Genomic DNA, 20,033 nt, shown 5'->3' with positions numbered 1-20,033 from the left:
TAGAGATGAGTGTTGGGCATTTCAGTACAAACCAGAGACAAACATCAGAGCATGCAGTGGCTTTCAAAATGATCATCAAGGCCCAGAAAGTTTCATTTACAAAAGTCCATGATCAAGACAATGTTGATCATGTTTTTCAACAAACGGTGTGTTTTTACAATATGTTGACTCTCCTCTTCAGGTATGAATTCACAAGAAATTCATACCCAAAGGGAAGAGTCAACATTATGTTCTATGTACAGGTGCTTCGAAGACTACTGAAGCACATTTCCTGGGCAAGGTCACAATTTTGAGACAAAGGCAGTTGGTTCTTGTTGCATGACAATGTTTCCACCCACTCTGAACTTGTTCTGAAGACATTTCTGAACAAGACAGACCTGTACAGTTCTGAACTGTACAGACCAACCATCCACCCTACTCTCCCAATCTGGCACCAGCAGACTTCCTCTTTCCCAAGGTGAAAACTGACCTCAAAGGAAAGAGATTTCAGGATTTTGAGGACTTAAAGAAAAACATAACCGGAAAATTGAACATCATCTCTTTGGATGCCTTAGCTAACTCTTTTCAGAAACTTTTAGAATGGTGTAGTAATGACATTCACTCAGGTGATTGATTACTTTGAATAAAAATAAAAAAAAATTTTGAGTTCCTTCCCTTTGTGTTCTTTTTTATTGCACCAGTCTGAGAACTTTAATGCCACACCTCATATGCATGTACAAAGGGTACTAGGAAAGTTTTGCAATACAGCTTTGTTTATTTCATTTTTTCAAAGTAATTTCCTCTACATTCAATACACCTCTCCATCCTCCGAAACCAATCTTTAAACCAGTTCTGCCAAGTTTCACTAGGGAGTAAAGCACACTCGTTGTCCCAAGCCCGTAGAAGATCCTCATCACTGGAAAACCGCCTCCCTTTTAGCTTCATTTTCACATGCGGGAACAGTGCAAAGTCGCAGGGAGCAAGGTCTGGACTGTAGGGAGGGTGCTCCAGAAGTTTCAGTCCTGTCGTGGTCAAATATTCGGTGCAGGCTTTGGCGCGGTGAGCTGCAGCATTATCGTGATGGAGGTACCAGGTGTCCATTCTTGACTTTGGCCGCAGGTTCTTCATAGATCCAATGACTTTAGGCAGGCATTGTTCAGTATACCACTTAGCTGTGACTGTCTTCTGCGTGTCCAAAACGACACGTTCCACAATTCCACTCGATTTGAAAAATACAGCGATCATTTTCTTCTTTACACATCGGGATTTTCTGACAATTACGGGTGTGTCGTCATCATCAAAGACCCAAACTTTGTTTTGAGCCTTGGTCGGCAGATCGTAATAGTACAGCCAAGTCTCGTCACTTGTCACGATGTTGTTCACATACCGAGATTGTCCCTTATCAAACTTTTTTAACATCTCCCGGCACCAAGTCACACGTCGCGTCATCTGCTCTTCAGTCAGTTGATGCGGCACCCAGAGAGAACAAAATTTCTTCACGTGCAAATGATCTTGCAGAATCGAACGAATTGCTGGTGCATTTAGGCCCAAAGTATCCTCTATCTGTTGGTAGGTCACTCGCCTGTTTTCGTCAAGCATTTTCCTCACAGCAGTAACGTTTTCCTCTGTAACTGACGTTCGTGGCCTTCCCGGCCTCTCAGAATCCTCCAGAGTGAAATTTCCCCTTTGGAATTCTCTATACCACCTTAATATCGTTGTACGATGTGGACAATCATCATCTAGTGCAAGAGTCATTTCTTCTAAGCACTGGTCTATGGTTAAACCACGCACGAAATTATACCGCAAAACTGTCCTTATCTCATTTCGTGACCACGATGCCATCGCAAGCACTTTACACTCTCACTACTAATGAATAACTGAGCCCATCGACTTGGCGCGGCGGCTACTATGCACGTATGAACATGTCTCAACATGCAGCAACAAGCAGCTTCCTGTGATTCATTGTTGCGTCATATTGCAAAACTTTCCTAGTACCCTTTGTATGTATATACAATTTTCAAATGTGGGCACTGTGGGGTATGTATGTTTTGTAAGGTTATTTCAAATAACGAAATGTCTTGTTCCAGTAAGTGCAGCCATATCTTAATTTTCAAATCTCCTAAAGTATTCAAAGCTACCAAAAAACCTCTCTAGTTATCCTAACTAACTTATGCCAGCGCTGAATAATACTATTCACCTGCCGCTCCAAGCTGACTAACGGATTTCTCCGAGTAACTTTATACGTAGTGGTGTCCTGTAGAAGTTCTAAGGCTTTGTTACAATACTCCTCTTTATCCAAAATAACCATGGATCTCTCTTTATCCGCGGGTAAGACTATGATTTTATTATCCTGTTTGAGTTCGCAAGGCACGTCTATGGTTGACACTAAGGTTGGAGGGGGCCACCCTGGCCTGACTCAAGATAGCCGAAGTCCTGATATGTATTTCATTAGCCTGGGCCTCCGACAACTTGCTTTTGGTCCCTACATGTCGAAGGTTGCCATTTACCCAGGTTTTATGGACTTCCGAAGATACACAAAGTGGGTATCCCGCTTAGACCAATCGTATCATTCATAGGTAGTCCTACCTATGCTTTATCGGGATATCTTGCCAGATTAATTGCACCTATAGTGGAATGTTCTAGTTTTGTCATTAAAGACAGTAAGAACTTTGTAAGTTTTATAAAAGAACAGTCTATAAGTGAAAATGAGATTATGATTTCTTTTGATGTTATTTCCCTGTTTACATGTATTCCTATTAAGTTTGGAGTTCAATGTGTTAGAATGGCATTCGAAAAGGATGTGGCTTTAAATACCAGGTCTTTGTTAAGTATTAATGATATTTGTGAAGGCGTAGAATTTTGCCTGTCCAGTACCACCATGGTCTTTCAAGACGTTATGTATAGGCAGGTTCATGGCACAGCTATGGGTTCCCCCATTAGCGCTATTGTGGCTAATTTAGCCATGGAAGAATTGGAAGTTAGGATCTTTGATGGTTTGGAATTTCCCATACGTAAATGGAAAAGATACGTGGATGATACTGTTACCATCATACAGAAGAGGAAGGAAGATCAAATACTTAATGTGATTAATAGCTTCTCCCCTTTCATCCAATTTACCTCGGAGGTAGAGACAGAGGGATCCCTCCCGTTTCTTGATGTGTTGGTGATCAGAGAAGGTTGTAGGTTTAAGACTAAAGTTTTCAGGAAACCTATGTGCCGGGGGCAATATACCCATTATAGCTCGGCACAAACCAGCCAACACAAGAACAGTGTGGTTAAGGCCTTAATAGATAGGGTTGGGTCATACTGCAGTACCCCCGAGGATAAAGAGAGAGAAATTATCAATCACAGCAGACCTCAAGAAATGTGGCTATCTCCAGAGGGTTTTGGATAAATTTATTAGAGGGGTAGAGTCCACGCGTAGTGAGTCATCCGCCCCTGTGATCACTGCATACATTCCTACTATCCGGGCCTTACTGAACGCATTGCACGTACAGTCCGGGGGTGCCAGATATGCTGTGTGCAACTTCCGGGATGGAGGTTGCACACAGTGATATCACAAGTTAAAGACCCCATAGCAAAAGAAGTTAGTAGTGGGGGTGGTATATGAAATTAAATGCCCGGATTGTGGGGTTTGTTATGTTGGTGAGACAGGGCAACGACTTAAAGAACGTCTGGGCGAGCACATGAAGGCTATAAAAACTGCAAATTATGCGAAGTCTACTGTGGCCAAGCACTATTGGGAGAAGCAGCACCAGATCTCCCCCTGAAGCTGCAGTCATCACTGACCGAGCTCACGGGTTCTGGGACCTTAAATGGCTTGAGAGCCTGCACATTGGGGCGGCTAGTGGTAACACTATTAACAGGGATAGGGGTGTTTGCATACATCCCCCTCCTTGAAGCCGTCGTTCTTGAATGAGATGATCGGTTTTTATTGGTGCGTTCCCGAGCCATTTCCGGTTCCAGCACGCAGGTGGGAAATTCCAACCATATTCCTGTGGAACCATGTGACGAGTGCCGTGAGCCTGCTATTTAAGGACGTTGTCGTACAACAGAAGCACACTGTTTGAGAAAAGAGTCTGTCGTCTCCGAAAGCTACAGTTTTTAAGAGCTTTTATTACTATTTTATTATTTTAACTTCAGTCACAGTCATTTTATATTTATTGTAAATACATCTGTTTTTATTAGTTTTACTTTGTTCATGTATTTTAAAGCTTTTAATGCTTTTATTTTAACTTCTATTTCTGTCATAGTATATATATTTTAATTGTATTTTAATTGAAAATAAACTTACATTTTATTTCATTTAAATTGGTTGGTGTGAAGCATAAATATTTCAACATGAATTTTCCCAACCTCGTAGGCCTGTTTGGAGATATCACACCTGTTAGCTTCAGTTGTTTATTTGGGCTTAAAAATAAATCGAAATTTAAGGAATTCTAGGGAACTCAGATCCAGAAGTTAATTAAGTTTTTTGATTTGATTTGATTTGATTTTTTATGGCGCATCGGCAGCTAAGACCATAATGCGCCAAGTCACAGTTAATTAAGTTGAGTCATGTGATATATAAATAGATATTACTGCCTCAAAAAAAATAAATATTTACAAGTTTCTTTCTTTCTTTTTATTTATTCTGATTTGGAAGTTGAAAAATAATGTTGATGTAATTTTAAGCAAACAACTCAAAATAAGAACAAATTAATATTTAAAATATTCATAGGGCTGGCCATCAGTGGAAAACTCATTACCCAGAATCCACATACATTCAGAAATCTCTCACTCCCCAAAGCTCACACATGTTCAGAAAACTACTCATGAAAAGGAATTGCATATGTGACAAAAAGGAAAGAAATACTACAAGATACTTTTAAATTTGAAATTAAATTGTTCACTCCTATTCAATGTGTTTGTTTGTCTGTATGTATGTTTGTAGTCAAACCTAGAAGTCCAGTCATTATTATCTAAATTCAACTATTACAGCACTCATCCCAGAAAATATTCCTGATTCTGGGTGAGAAATAAACTTCACTTTCAGGCTCAGCTTGCCAACCCTATGCAACTGTCAATGTTGCACATGATTGCCCATGCACTGACACAGCCAAGTGGTCAATGCAAAATTGCAGCAGGAGCTTAATATGTAGTTGCACTAGAGTATAAACAGAAATTTTGTTCTATTGCATGTTTTTATAACATTTGATATTATCTATTTTTTTGACAAGTGGAAGGCCAGACTTCAAAATGAAATGTTGGTGAAAATTCTGGCACAGTTTAGTGGTGATTAAAATGCACTGTGCTAGTAACAAATATACATATATAATTTACCTTATTGTAAAATTAATACCACTTACAAAGTAGGTTTACAGCTTCCACTGGGAATGGCAGTGATAGGTAGCCAAACTCCTCTATATAAAAAAGCAGGTTGTGGAGTAACTCCAGGTCCAACAGGCATTCCAGCTAAAAGTGTGGGAGGTTGACACTGAGCTACACCCACTGTAGTAACTGTTCCAGAAAGGCTAGAAGAGAGCACCTGAGCAGCAGTAACTGGACTCACAAATACTGTCTGTACATAAGCCCCAAGTGCATTAACAATATCTTGAAATATTTTAGTGCTGTGAAGTTTCATATCATAACACTGGCAAAATGACCTGAAAAACATACAATATATTAAAGACACAAGACACAATACACACAATATGTGTGTGTGTGTAAGCATGCATATAACAATATATGCTTAAAAATAAAATAATACAAATATCATTAAATAATAAAATAAAAACACTATATCAATATTACAAATGTTACATGAAATATGGGATGATCCAAAAACAAAGATCAATATTTTATGAGAATATTCCACATTAAAAAAACCACATAAGTATGCTGTACGCATGAAAGATGTTTTATTTTATGTGAAAACATCTTTGATGAAAATCAAAAGCATTTAAATTTTTAAAATTGAACAGCTAAAACTGAAATTATGAACGATGTAACATTTTATACTGATGCCCACTACTTACTCTACTGAATCGACATTAGTGACTGAATTAGCATCATTTCCAACTCGCATTTTCATTACCAGTCGGTTTTACTTCAGTCTGAAATATTTAGTATGAACAATGTAACGTTTTATGCTCATGCTCGCTACTTACTCTACCAAATCAATGTCAGTGACTGAGTTTAGGATGTGATGTCATTTGCATCATTTCTGTCTTGTATTTTCATTGTCAATCAGTTTTACTTCAGCCTGAAAAATTTAATAGGTTCCGCCAAAGATGTTTCCATATAAAAAAAAAAAAAAAAAATTCTTTTGGATTTAAACCACTTTTATTAATGCTTTCATTGCCAGCTTTTCCAACAACCTTTTTAATATTAGTATTAATAGTGGAAAATAATGCAAGAGAGCAAGCTTATACAGCATCAGTCAAAATAAAAATCAAGTTTCACCTATCCATCCCCTCTAATAGTTTGTCTAGTTCTTCCTTGAATTTATTCAAACTATCCACTTCCACAACAATGGATAGAAACTTCTTCTAGCAATCAACCACCCTTTGTCTGAAGGCAAACTTCCACACATGTATTCTGCAACCATTCTTCCTCAATTTGAATTTATGCCACCTCGTGTGCATAGTCTGAGAAAGAGGAAGAATCCCATCAGCACTGAGTTTGCTCAAGCTATTCAAAGCCTTAAACATCTCAATCAGATCCCAGGATCTGACTGAAGTGTTTAAGGCTTTGAATTGAGTCAATCTGGATTGGAGAGGGCAGGGACATTTTTGGGCTTTCTGTTCACTACGACTGAATTAGTCATCCTCTATCAAAGATTACTTGACAAAAATATCCAGTTTTTCTTCTGTCAAATTGGAAGAAAAATTTCTAAGAGTAGGTGGTTCCCCCTCGAGTAGATTAAAAACCCAATGCCACATATTTGCATCACGAAGTAGTGAATGCGTTAAGCTATAGAACCTTGAACTTGTGCGAAATCATTTCTGCTGAGACATATGGCAGTCAATAAATTCAACAAAATCTATTCAGTGTTTATGCAGTCCAATCGGGCAGGTTCACATACTAACCCATATTACATATTAAGACTAAGTTGTATGTGGAATCAGGCTTGTGTGACAATATTCAGATTGTTAAGCAAAAAATGCAAATTGTTTATGTCAAGTATCCCATGATGTGTAAAAGGTGATTTGTCAATCTAGCACTTTAACAAGAATATCCAGATGATCAATATAACAGCAGAAGTTCCACCAACAAAATTACAGCTAGGCCTGTTTCCTGTTTGAAGCTCTTGGATCCATTGTACATGGCAGGGTGCAAATCTGATAGATGCAGTTTGCACAAAATGAATCTTTGAGTCATTACATCACTCATATGTCATATGAGTGATGTAATATGAGGAGTGATGATTGAATGGTTGATAATACATTCAGTATAGCTAGATCCAATTTTTATTACAGCAGAAAAACAAATCTTTCAGTGTTTAGGAATTATCTCTACATGCTTTTAAATTCAAACTTACTTTATCAGTTCGGACTGAATGCACATTTTGTGAAGTACTTCTAGGGCTACTGCTCTCTGCCAACCAGGTTTATCTCCATCCAAAAATTTAACCATCAGAGATAGGAAGATTTCACATTCAGTTACCTGGGAACAAAGTACATAAAAGGAAACTGACAGTCAGATTATTTCTCATTATTTTACTGATTCTAGAACATTTCAGGTATAGACCCAAGTTAGTTCCACTTTATTAGTAAATAGTTAAAACCACTAGCAATAATTAATATTTACATCATTGTAATAATTATTACTTTACTGTATTTAACCAAAGAATAAGCATTTCTAAAAATGAACATTTCAGAAATACTTATTCTTATTCTCAGATGAACATTTCCACCTTCAAAAATAGAAACTTCATATCCTCCATATATTTTCTACATAGTGGAAACCATCATTATCCCTAGGGGAGAACTTCCAGAGGATCTGAACACCAAAGCACGTCCACCCAGAAAGTAAAACCTTCCAAGACCCACCAATGTTTCCCTATAAGCTAAAGACAATAAATCCAAGACCACTCTCTTGATTTTCATAACCTTTGTTAATCATTTAATATACATCTAATTTAGTTTTAATTTAGTTTCCTTACAAACAGTTCCTGTCTAGAACCATATTTTCTCTATAAAACTTCGATTCTTAGACATCTTTGGTCCAATGGCCTGCTACCCCCCCAACACTTTCCCTGGGGTGTTATGGGGAAGCAGGGAGATGGAATGATCTCTGCCTGTTTATCGAAGTTATAGCTTCATTTTATTTCAATATTGTTTAATTGTTTTATACATATAATTTTTTAATAAAGTTATAATTTTATTTTCTTACAATAACAACAATAATAACTTTTACTTGTATTTTATTATTGTTTTTTTTTATAATTCTATGTTATCTATTTTACCATCCTATTAATGGTTATTTTTAATCCATGCTCATCACCTCATTATTTTTCTGATCTTTAGGTTTATACACAATTAACTCTGTTCCAATTTTTTATACTTTAAGATAATTGGCTAGTTGTTTAATTTGTTTACTCAATTCAAGATAAACCCACTACATTCTTACTCTTGTCCCCATCCTTCCATAGTTAATAACTTCCTCTTTCCACCTCAGTTTGCCAGTAAAGCTTGAAGAGACCAATTACCTTTATCAAGTTTCCTCCACTTATAACTAAACTGGTATGATTTTACTTAGTTGTCTTAAGAATTTTAATATGTCAGCTTAAATCAAAACTCATATACTTAATGAATTTTTAGAACAAATCATTAACTGTATTACAAATTCATATGAGGGGTTTCTGAAAAGTAAAGTAACATATTTTTTTCTTTCGATGATGTTTAATAATACGAAGTTGAAATTACACACCAAGAAATAAGTGAACATGCACCACTTCTCCACAAAGTGTCCAGTTTTATTGATTCACTTGTCCCAACAATGGATCAATCTACCAATACCAGTACTGAAGAATTCTGTGCCCACATGCAGTAACCAACATCGCACAGCCTGATGAACTTCCTCATTCGTGGTGAAATGCTTTCCCGAAAGGTGTTTTTTCAGAGGGTCGGACAAATGGAAGTCTGAAGGCGCTGAGTCTGGGCTGTAGGGGGGGGGGATGTGACAGAGTTTCCCAATGATTATGACACAACCATTCACAAGTGGTGTGGAGTTCCGTTGTCGTGCAACAAAATCATGCCGCTTGTCAGGAATCCTGGTCATTTGCGTTGAATGTTGGCTTTCAGTTTTTCCAACATTGCACAGTAAAGCTGTGCATTGATTGTTCCTCCCTTCGGCAAGAAATCCACCAACAATTTCTTGGTGATCGCAGAACACTGTGGCCATGATTTTTCGGACACTGGAAACAGTTTTGAATTTTTTGCACACAGGAGATGGAGTCTTATTTGCTCTCCGGAGTAAAGCGATGAACCCAAGTTTCGTGGCACCTCCGTAGCCAGGTGGGCAGGAGCAGTGTGTAGCACACGCTTCTTGATTAGACCGGGGTTCGAGCCCGTGACCACCAAATACGGAGGATGCGGAAAGGTCAGAGAATAACCACCGCATATCCCCAGAGTAATATGGCCTTAGTTGCTAATGCTCCTTAAAAAAACCAAATAACAATAAATAAATAACCCAAGTTTCGTCTGCTGTGACTATGCGAGTGAGAAAATTCTCTCCTTCGTCGCAAACAGGTTCTCCAGACACATCCCCATGCATTGTGATTTGTCCTCCTCTGACAACTGTCAGGGCACCCAGCGGCAGCACACCTTTTGAAAGCCAAGGACATCGTGAACAATTTCGTGAACAGTCGACTTACTCACGTTCGCTATTTGTGCAATTTCACTCACCTATTTTCAAGAACGATGCCCTTAATGCACGAAATGTTGTCTTCTGTCTTGCTCGGTGAAGGCCTGCCTGCCTGATGTTGATCTTCAATGTTAACACATCCTACTTTAAATTCATTGCACCAAAAACACATCTGATTCTTTGTCATCACCTTTTCGCCATACACAGCAACCAGTTCACAATGAATGTCACTTGGTGAAGACCCTTTTGCTTGCAAAAAGTGAATAACTTCACGAACACCTGTTTTGGACTATACTCGCATGGTAGCCGCCATTTTGCAACTGGAATCTGCTGTGAGGCGACAGTACTGCAACACTGCACTGGCAGTCTTTTTGAACATTATTAATGGGTCTATCTGTCCACCGCGTTTCATCTCATTCCCTTTCACCATTATTAAAAAAAAATTGTGTTACCTTATTTTTCGGAAACCCCGAAATAGTCTAAGTCAGTATTTCCCAAACTTTTTTTGCTTGAGGACCCCTTTTGGCTTCGAAAAATAACCACAGATCCTCACATCCTAGCTCACTTAAATATGGGATGTCCAAATGGATAGGTATCCAAAATTAAAAATTTATATCTCAGAGCTGATTTATTATGTTTACAATCTGCCTTTTTCAGACTAACACAAAAAATAACTGAATAATAAACTGTCGCTATTTGAGTGTACAATCAATTGTACCTCATAGGCTACTAGTGTGAAAAATGGTGTTGTTTTTTCGTCTCAAAAAGTCCTTTAAAGTTGGGGTGATTGTAGACAACTGAATTCTCATGTCGGGTGTATTCTCAAATAGTCTCAAGTCATTCGAAGTAGTCATAACAGAAATTATCCATGGATTCCCTGGGAACTGTTCATGGATCTCTTGGGATCCACATAGTACAGTTTGGGAACCACTGATCTAAGTAATTAATTTATGATAGGTGTATCAGCCTTTACTTCTGTATTCCTCATTTTTTTCTTCTTTCTTTCCTTTAATTTTTATCCTCATAAAAGATACCCAAAGCCGGTTCAGAAATGTTAACATCTGTGCAATATTATTTAGTGTACTGAGTACCTGTTTGTAAGAAATAATTTTTATTATTTCTACTTTTGGTACTGAACAAACCATTTAAAACTGCAAAACAAACATGGAATCAAGTGTCAAATTTATTATACTAATAAAGGTTTAGGGCAGAAAGTCCCAAACTCTGATATTGTTTTGTGTAATTGCATCATTACTACATAGCTGAATTTTAAGACAAATTGAAGTTTGAACATTAGGCATTATTCACAACAAGTTGCCTTCCCCTTATACTCTGAATAAGTAACACATCCTCATCACAGAAGTCTGTTGTTACTTAATCTCAATTGTCAACCACCAGCCAGGTGAGACTGTTTCAAATCTATATGGCCTCTCATCAGTGGGTGGGTGGGTATCCAGAGGTAAAAGAGCTGATGACCCAGTTTTGACTTATTTAAGCAATACACAAGTTTGGTTATCAGCTCTTATACCTATGGGTACTTATCCACTGATGAGAAGCTAAATAGCTTCAAAATGGTGCCATCTGGTTGGTGGTTCTCAACTGAGATTAAGAAACAGCAGAGCTCTTTAATGGGGAAGTGTTACTTATTCAAGGTATAAGGGGGAAGGCAACCTGTGAATAATGCCTAATGTACAAACTTCAGTTTGTCTTAAAATTCAGCTATACAGTATTGATGCAATTGTACTAAACAATGTCATAGTGTCAAATTTCATTTTGTAGATTATTTTTTTCTTTTTTTTAATTTATATATTTAATAACCAGTTTAATAAGATGGCCCAACAATTAGGCTATAATACTGATCATAAATACTCAGTACTTTTCTGGTAGTCAATATTCAGTGGTTAGATATGAAACAAACTTTGTATAGAGGAAGGAACATAGATAAACTTACCAACATGCTGTAATATTTTTGAATTAATACAGACACAATTCGTAAGAGCCTGATGGAAATGGGAAAATATGGTTTATCTGCTGGAGCAACAGGCTGGCCAATTCCTTGCATGCCCTGTCGGTACTTAATATTTGGTGAAAAGAGTTTAATAACCAAAGGACACATACGCTCCTTCAAAAGAAAACTAAATTCTGGATGCTGCAAAAAATTGAAAGGCATTATTAAAAGTAGTTTATTTTATTTGTTAATTATTCTCAATTTTGCAAAAAACTGAGAATACCACCAATATAAATTTTACTTCTGACTACTTATCCTATACCTTCTTTTTGTAGGCAGCTGAAATGTACGTTTAAAGCTAATCATTACCTGTTTAATACAACAGGATAATAATGTTGTTCATCGTAATTTTTACTTCAAGGTTCAAAACAAACTATGTATGTTAAATTTTTTTTTTTTTCCTTTTTAATATAAGAAAACTGGAATTATATCTAACTATTAAAATTTATCATTATTTTTTAATTATATAGTAAAATCTCTTATAAATCCAACATCAAAAGCTAAAAATTTCTGAAAATTTTGCGGGAAACAAAAAACAAAAGTCCTGCACTATAATCTCATGATAGTGCTTGCTAATACAATTATATGACATCAAGAAATTTGCTACTTCCCAAAGAGGGATATTCATTTCCTGATGTCAAACTCTGTGATATATTCAAACAGAACATCATATAAAAAGACTGAGGATAAACTGTCAACATGAAAAGTAAGCCCCCCCCCCATTATACTGAATGCGATGCCAGAGATCACGTCATCAACTTTATTGTATATTCTATTGTTGATTGCAAGCTTTGTAATTACAGCATATCACTTACACTGGAAAACCTTCCCGACTATCACAGTCCAAGCAGTAAATAAAAAATAAATAATTAAAAAAATAATAATGTGATTATTTGATTTTATGATAGCTGAGAGAAAGATGAAAGGGAAAACACCAAAGCTAAAAGTAAATAAGGCACTTGGGGCTGATAGAATCTATCCAATTATATTAAAAGCAGTAGGAATATAGGTAAACAAACCTTCAGCCATAATTATCAGAGCATCTTGGATTCAGTCGAGGACCCTAAAGATTCCATGTGCAAATGTCTCCCCTACTTACAAAGGGGATCAAAATGTAAAGTGAGTAATTACAGACCTTTGAGCTTGACTCCTGTTCCAGAGAAAATAATAGTCAATAGTTAAAGTAGCAAGGCAGGATCATCTTTTATGGCAATCACAGAACAAATCAGTTAAAGGAAGCTCTTGTTTGACCAATCTGATTAGGTACTATGATGTAGTTACAAAGGCAATGGATGCAAAAAAATTTTACATCATGTACTTAGATTTTGGCAAAGCTGTTGGTCCTGTTCCACATGAAAGGCTAGGCACCTCCGTAGCTAGGTGGGAAGGAGCAGCAGCAGTGCATAGCACATGCTTCTTGATTAGACCAGGGTTCGAGCCCATCACCACCAAATACGGAGGATGCGGAAAGGTCAGGGAATGACCACTGCATATTCCCGGAGCAATATGGTTTAGTTGCTAATGCTCCTAAAAACCAAATAACAAACAAACAAACAAACAAAAACAAACATGAAAGACTGCTGTATAAACTGAAGCAGTGTGGCATTAAGAGCTGTTTGTTTGTTTGTTATTTGGTTTTTAGGAGCATTAGCAACACGGTGGTCATTCCTTGACCTTTCTGCATCCTCCGTATTTGGTGGTGACGGGCTCGAACCCCAGTCTAATCAAGAAGCGTGTGCTACGCACTGCTGCCCCTTCCCACCTGGCTACGGAGGCGCCGCATTAAGAGCAAATGACCACAGTGGATAAAGGCAAAGGTGAGTTATAGGAGGCAAAGAGTGGTTATTAATGGCTACTATGCTTCATAGTCTAATATTATTAGTGAATTCCCTCAGGGTTCAGTGTTGTCCCTTACTGTTTTCAATATTTATTATCCTCTTCTTAATCTTGCTGTTACACAGTGACAAAAACACCAAAGGATCAAATTTAATAAATATGAAATTTTTAGACTTGTCTTTTGGTATTTATAGTATTTGTTATTATATCTTTTAAGTAATATTATTATTTCAAGCTGTATAAGTAATATGAGTAATATGTATACTGTGCTGCCACTTTATTAGGTACACCTACCTAGTAGCATGTTGAGCCTCCTTTAGCCTTCAAAACAGCCTGAATTCGTCTAGGCATGGATTGAACGAAATGCTGAAAATGTTGTGCAGGAATGGAGTGCCATGCAGACATGAGTATGTCACGCAGTTCCTTGAGATTCGATGGAGGTGTAGGCCTGCAGTGAACAGCCCTTTCCAGCTCATCCCAAAGATGTTCAATAGGATTGAGATCCACGGACTGAGCAGGCCACTGCAACAAAGAAAATTCATTATCATGTTCCTGGAACCATTCCATAGTGATTCAGGCTTTGTGCACCAGCGCATTATCCTGCTGGAAGTAACCATATGACTGAGGATAAACTGTCAACATGAACGGATGCACTTGGCCAGCAATAATGTTTAGGTACGATGTGGCATTCAGATGTGACTCTATGGGTATCAATGGATCCAACATGTGCCAAGAAAACATTCCCCACACCATAACACTGCCCCCACCACCTTGCACAGTAGTCATCAGACATGACAGGTCCATGGATTCATGTTGTTTTCGCCAAATTCTGAGCCTTCCATCAGCATGATGCACCAGGAACTTTGACTCATCAGACCAAGCAACTGTTTTCCAATCCTCGATAGTCCAGTGCTAGTGTTGCTGTGCCCACAGGAGACATGCTCTCTTGTTCTTCATTGATAACAAAGGTACATGATGTGCCCATCAGCTGTTGTAGCCCATTCACTACAAAGTGCAACTAGTGGTCCATTGCAATATTTTGTTCTACACACCAAGGTTGTTTTCTGACGTGATGTGCGACATTGTGGCCCATCTGTTTGCTTGCACAATTCTAGCCATCCTCCTCTGACCTCTCTCATCAACAAGTGATTTTCTTCTACAGGAGTGCTGTTGAGAGGATGTTTTCTGTTCATTGCACCATTCTTGATACACCCTTGAAACTGTGGTGCATGAAAAGTTCAAAACTGCCGTTTCAGAGATGCTTTGTCCAGCACGTCTTGCACCTACTGCCATGCCACGTTCGAAGTCCGTTAGATCACTCCTTTTCCCCATTCTTGCTACGGTTTGTACGCTTAACTGATACTAGGAAGGTTGTTCTGCTGCATTTATATCCACAACTGTGGTCATGTGACTTTCAATGTGGAACAAACCGTTTGTGTGCACAGCAGGGGTGTACCTAATAAAGTGGCAGCACAGCATATCATGTCTTGTCTTGCAAAAAAAAATAAAAAATAGACAAAACTGCCTTCTACAACTTTTTGCTTGTCATTTTTAATATCAGCATAGCAGTCTTAGTTTACTTTAGTTTATTTTTATAAATGTCACCAAAAAAATTTTACTTTGTTAACTTGTGTTTTTATGATTATTATTTATGACGAAAATAATAATCATAAAAACACAAGTTTACTTTGTTAACTTGTGTTTTTATGATTATTATTTATGACAGTATACTCCCATTTTTTAAATTGGCAAAGTCAATAAATTTTTATTTAAAAAAATACCATCATAGCAAAATTAGTATGTAATATTAATATTGCTTGCACACTACCTAACTACTGCTAATCATTTGAATCAGCAGCAGTCAAGAAGTTCCAGTCGGCATTTTTGCCTACTGTGACATGCAGAAAATTCTCATGCTGGTTGCATAAATTCACCAAGTGCAATATGAAAGAGCTTTAAATGAAATTAATTATATTTAATTTATTGCATTCAATGCCAGTACATGTAATTTATTTAATGTTACTGTATTGCATTCAATAACATTAAATGAACTCTGCATCGAGATAATCACAAGAACACAAAATTAAATATTTAATTTAAACATTTAATTTTATGCATTACAATTGTGAATGGTATGATTCAAAGTGAACAGCATTACAATTAATGCTGTTCACTTTGAATCATACCATTCATAATTAAAATTAATATAAAATGTATTAAAATATGTAAATTAGTCAAAAATATGAACAAACCTGAAAGAAAACATGAGGGAATGTTGTAAGTACTGATTCTAAAAGTTCTAAGCCAAATGTTCTGGTCATTTCAGTAAGCCCAGTAAGCCAAAATGGCTGATCAGCATTAACTAACTGCACTAGATCCTGAAAAAAATTAAAAAATAACAATAAATAGATAAAAATTTAGGTAATCCACTTTCAGATTAAGCCTACAGGAAGCTTATGTATGCAGTTTCAAAATTTTATTTAAAAAAAAAAAAAGAACACAAAGGAGGGAGGGATGTAAAGAGTGCAAGATAATTCACTAGCATTTTTATAATCTTGAGGGCACATATTTCAGCAGTAGATTGTGGGTGGAACCACAGTCACTGATAATTTCAAAAGCACTACAAATAGTTTAGTAGGTATGAGCTGCATGCAATTGATTGAACTCAGTGCTTAACTAAAGGTATGTAGGCATGTAGTAGTAGTAATGGCAAATGATGCAAAAAAGCAAGCTTATATAGCATCAGACTTAAAAAAAAAAAAAAAAAAGTTCACCATCCTGTAACCTCCAAGAATTTGTCTAGTTCTCCCTAGAATTTATTCAACCCATCCACTCCACAAGATCAGATGAAAGCCTGCTCCAACAATCAACCACCTGCTGGCTGAAGGCAAACTTCTGCACATCTTTGCAACCATCCTTCCTTAACTTGAATTTGTATCCCATCATGTGTAGTGTCAGCAAGTGGAAGAATACCATTAACATTCAGCTTACTCAATCCATTCAAGGCTTTAAATACCTCAATCAGATCTCCCCACAGGTGCTTAGTCTCAAGATGCTGCAATTTGAAGAACTGAAGCCTTTCTAGGTAAGAGCACCTTTTTGTTCCCTTCACCAATCTGGTTGCCATTCTCCCATTCCAGCAGATCTACATCCTTCCTAAAGTGAGGTTTCCAGATCTGGATACAGTAATCAAGATGCAGCCTAACCATGGTCTTATACAAAGGGATAATCAACTGCTAGCAAAAGTTTCTATATATCATTGACAAAATGCCATGAGCTGTTCTGGTAGCATGTCTGCACAATGTCTGTTCAGCAAATTTCATGTCTGACTGCAAAATTACCCCCACATCTTTTCATGCTCTATTATCCTGAGTGTAGTTCCACACAGTTGATAAGTTACTCTTGGGTTATTGCTAACCATGTGCAGTGCCTCGCATTTGTCAATGTTAAACTTCAACTGCCATTTCTCAGCCCATCGACACAATTTTCCTAGATCTTGTTGCAGTAGCTCACACTGTTGACTGTCATTAACTACCCTGCCAACCTTTGTATCATTTGTAAACTTAGACATTAAGACTGATAAACCTTCATCAATATAACTGATAAATATTGAAAACAACAATTGACCCAGCACTGAAACCTGAGGAATTCCACTAATAACATTAGCCCATGAAGAGTGGTGCTCACTGATAACCCCTCTCTGACTTCTTCAGAGAGGGGTTATCAGTGAGTTGTCCACAGCAAGATCAAATGTTTGTTTTCTGCAGTACTTTAAGGTATGTATACACCCCATTTTTGGATTAGTTCCTTTAATCTAATACTAATGTGTTTATTTGATTTGCACTTATTTTTGCAATACTGCATTAACAGTTGGTTAAAGAAACCTTGCCAATGAGGATATGTGAGAAAGCTCCTACTTTTGGCAGCAGAGTTGGGCAAAAACATCATTCTCATGAGTTTAAATAGGATTCATGTGCTTCAATATGTAACCTATGGATTGGAATCCTGAGGGCATTTATTTATTATTACATTTGTTATATGTTCTTAGAAGCAGAGTTAACCAGTGTGAGACAAATCTGCTGCTGGCAGTGAAAAGAATGGATGATTTCTTAGTTGTAATTCAAGATCTGGGTGTGGTTTATGTTTTCTATAGAAATATGTTGCAGTGTTAGATCTAGAAAAGTTGGGCATATGGGTTGAGAGGTGACAATTGAAATTTAACGTTTACAAATGCAAGGTCCTGCCTATGGGTAGCAGTAATCCCAGAGTAATATACCAACTGTGTGGTACTATGCTCAGGGTAGTGGAAAATGAAACAGAACTGGGGGTAATTGTGCAGTCGGATATGACGCTCTCCGAGCAGTGCAGACAGGCTGCCAGGACAGCTCATGGGGTCAATGATATACAGGAATTTCCTTAGCAGGATAAGGAGGTGATTATCCCATTGTATAAAGCAATGATCAGGACACATCTGGAGTATTGCATACAGGTGTGAGGCTTCATTCAAGAAGGCAACTTTGAGGAAACTAGTGGGAGTAATACTCTTGATTTGATTATCAGTAGTGATTCTTCATGCATTAAGAATCTGCAGATAGAGGAACCACTAGGTGGCAGTGATCACAGTGTGCTGAAGTGGAATTTACTCAAAGAGGTAACTACCATCAGGGGTAAATGGAAGGGTTATTGCTTTCGTAAAGGCGACTACGATGGTCTAAGACAGTATTTAAATTCTATACAGTGGGACCAACTGATGATGTTACCAACAGAAAATTCAAAATGGGAAGCATTCAAAGAACTTATCTTGGAAGCTACTAGGCTTTACATACCAACTAAGAAATATTGTTTAAGGTTTAGGCCTAAATGGATGTCAGATAAACCAATGAGACATATGGCAGAGAAGAAAAATGCATGGGATACATATAAATTAACAGGTGACACAGAAGCCTATGATAGATACAAGTTGATCTGTAACCAAGTTACAAAGGAGGTTAGGCAGGCGAAGGCAGATTACGAGAACTCTTTGGCAAGGGATGCAAAGAAAAACAGCAAAGAGTTCTTTACTTATGTAAACTCTAGAAGGAAGGGGATGAATCAGATTGGTCCACTTGATATCGATGGTTCAACTGTTGATGATCCTGCTCAGGTAGCTAACAAACTGAATGAATATTTTGCATCGACATTCACACATGAGGAGTTATTCAGCGAGGGGAATGCCAGAGGTGTACTCAACTCTGGCAGTAAGCTAGATAATCTTGTAATAACTGAGAGTAAAGTGGAGGAGAAATTGTTGAAGATAAACACAAGAAAGGCACCTGGGGTGGATGAGATCTATCCAGTTATATTAAAGGAGGCAGAAAAGGAAGTAAGCAATCCCTTAGCCATAATTATGAGAGCTTCCTTGGACTCAGGGGAGGTGCCCATAGATTGGAGATGTGCAAATGTGACCTCAATTGACAAAGGAGGATCAAAGGCTGACACAAGTAATTATAGACCTGTGAGTTTAACTTCTGTTCCAGGAAAATTAATGGAGGCACTGGTTAAAGAAGCACTGCAGGATCATCTAGACAAGACTTCAGTTACAGCTCGGACACAGCATGGTTTTGTTAAGGGGGACGTCTTGCCTGACCAATTTGATTGGATACTATGATACAGTCACAAAAGAACTGGATGCAGGGAATAACTTTGATATTATATACTTGGATCTTAGAAAGGATTTTGATACTGTTGCACATGGAAGACTGCTGCACAAATTGGAGCAGTGTGGCATTGGAAGCAAATTGCTGGTGTGTTATTTGGTTTTTAGGAGCATTAGCAACTAAGGCCATATTGCTCCGGGATATGCGGTGGTCATTCCCTGACCTTTCCACATCCTCCATATTTGGTGGTGACGGGCTCGAACCCCGGTCTAATCAAGAAGCATGTGCTACGCACTGCTGCTCCTTCCCACCTGGCTACGGAGGCGCCGGAAGCAAATTGCTGCTATGGATAAAGGGGTGGTTGAGGGGGAGAAGACAGAGTGGTAATCGATGGACACTGCTCATCGTGGACTAATGTTATTAGTGGAGTCCCTCAGGGTTCAGTGTTGGGTCCATTATTGCTTTCTGTATTTATAAATAATATTGATGATGGTATATCAAGCTTAATGTCCAAGTTTGCAGATGATATAAAGGTTGGCAGGGTTGTTAAGGACACTACTGATGCTATGCTGCTGCAACAGGATCTGGAAAGGTTGAGCAGATGGGCTGAGAGGTGGCAAATGAAGTTTAACATTGACAAATGTAAAGTACTACATATGGGAAACAGCAACCCCAGAGCAACGTATCAACTCTGTGGTACTACACTGACAGTGGTAGAGAATGAG

General features: G+C 37.8%; 1 protein-coding gene across 3 annotated transcripts in view; it reads right to left on the bottom strand.

Moving 5' to 3' along the window:
- Positions 1-20,033, bottom strand: part of mon2 (Mon2 homolog, regulator of endosome-to-Golgi trafficking) — a 273,966-nt gene that overhangs the window by 189,083 nt on the left and 64,850 nt on the right. For all 3 annotated transcript variants that reach the window (XR_016548096.1, XM_090389771.1, XM_090389772.1), the window contains 4 exons: positions 15,925-16,050; positions 11,780-11,977; positions 7,502-7,626; positions 5,328-5,624 (listed from right to left, as the gene is read on the bottom strand). Coding sequence is in view for 2 of the 3 variants with exons in the window: in XM_090389771.1 (XP_090245897.1) it covers positions 5,328-5,624; positions 7,502-7,626; positions 11,780-11,977; positions 15,925-16,050 (746 nt within the window). In the remaining variant the exon portion in view is untranslated. The remainder of the gene's footprint in view (positions 1-5,327; positions 5,625-7,501; positions 7,627-11,779; positions 11,978-15,924; positions 16,051-20,033) is intronic.

This window comes from Mastigoproctus giganteus, chromosome 2, assembly GCF_048544385.1.
Source record: "Mastigoproctus giganteus isolate SK-2022 chromosome 2, ASM4854438v1, whole genome shotgun sequence".
NCBI classification, from domain to species: domain Eukaryota; kingdom Metazoa; phylum Arthropoda; class Arachnida; order Uropygi; family Thelyphonidae; genus Mastigoproctus; species Mastigoproctus giganteus.
This window is presented reverse-complemented; position numbering and strand designations above follow the sequence as displayed.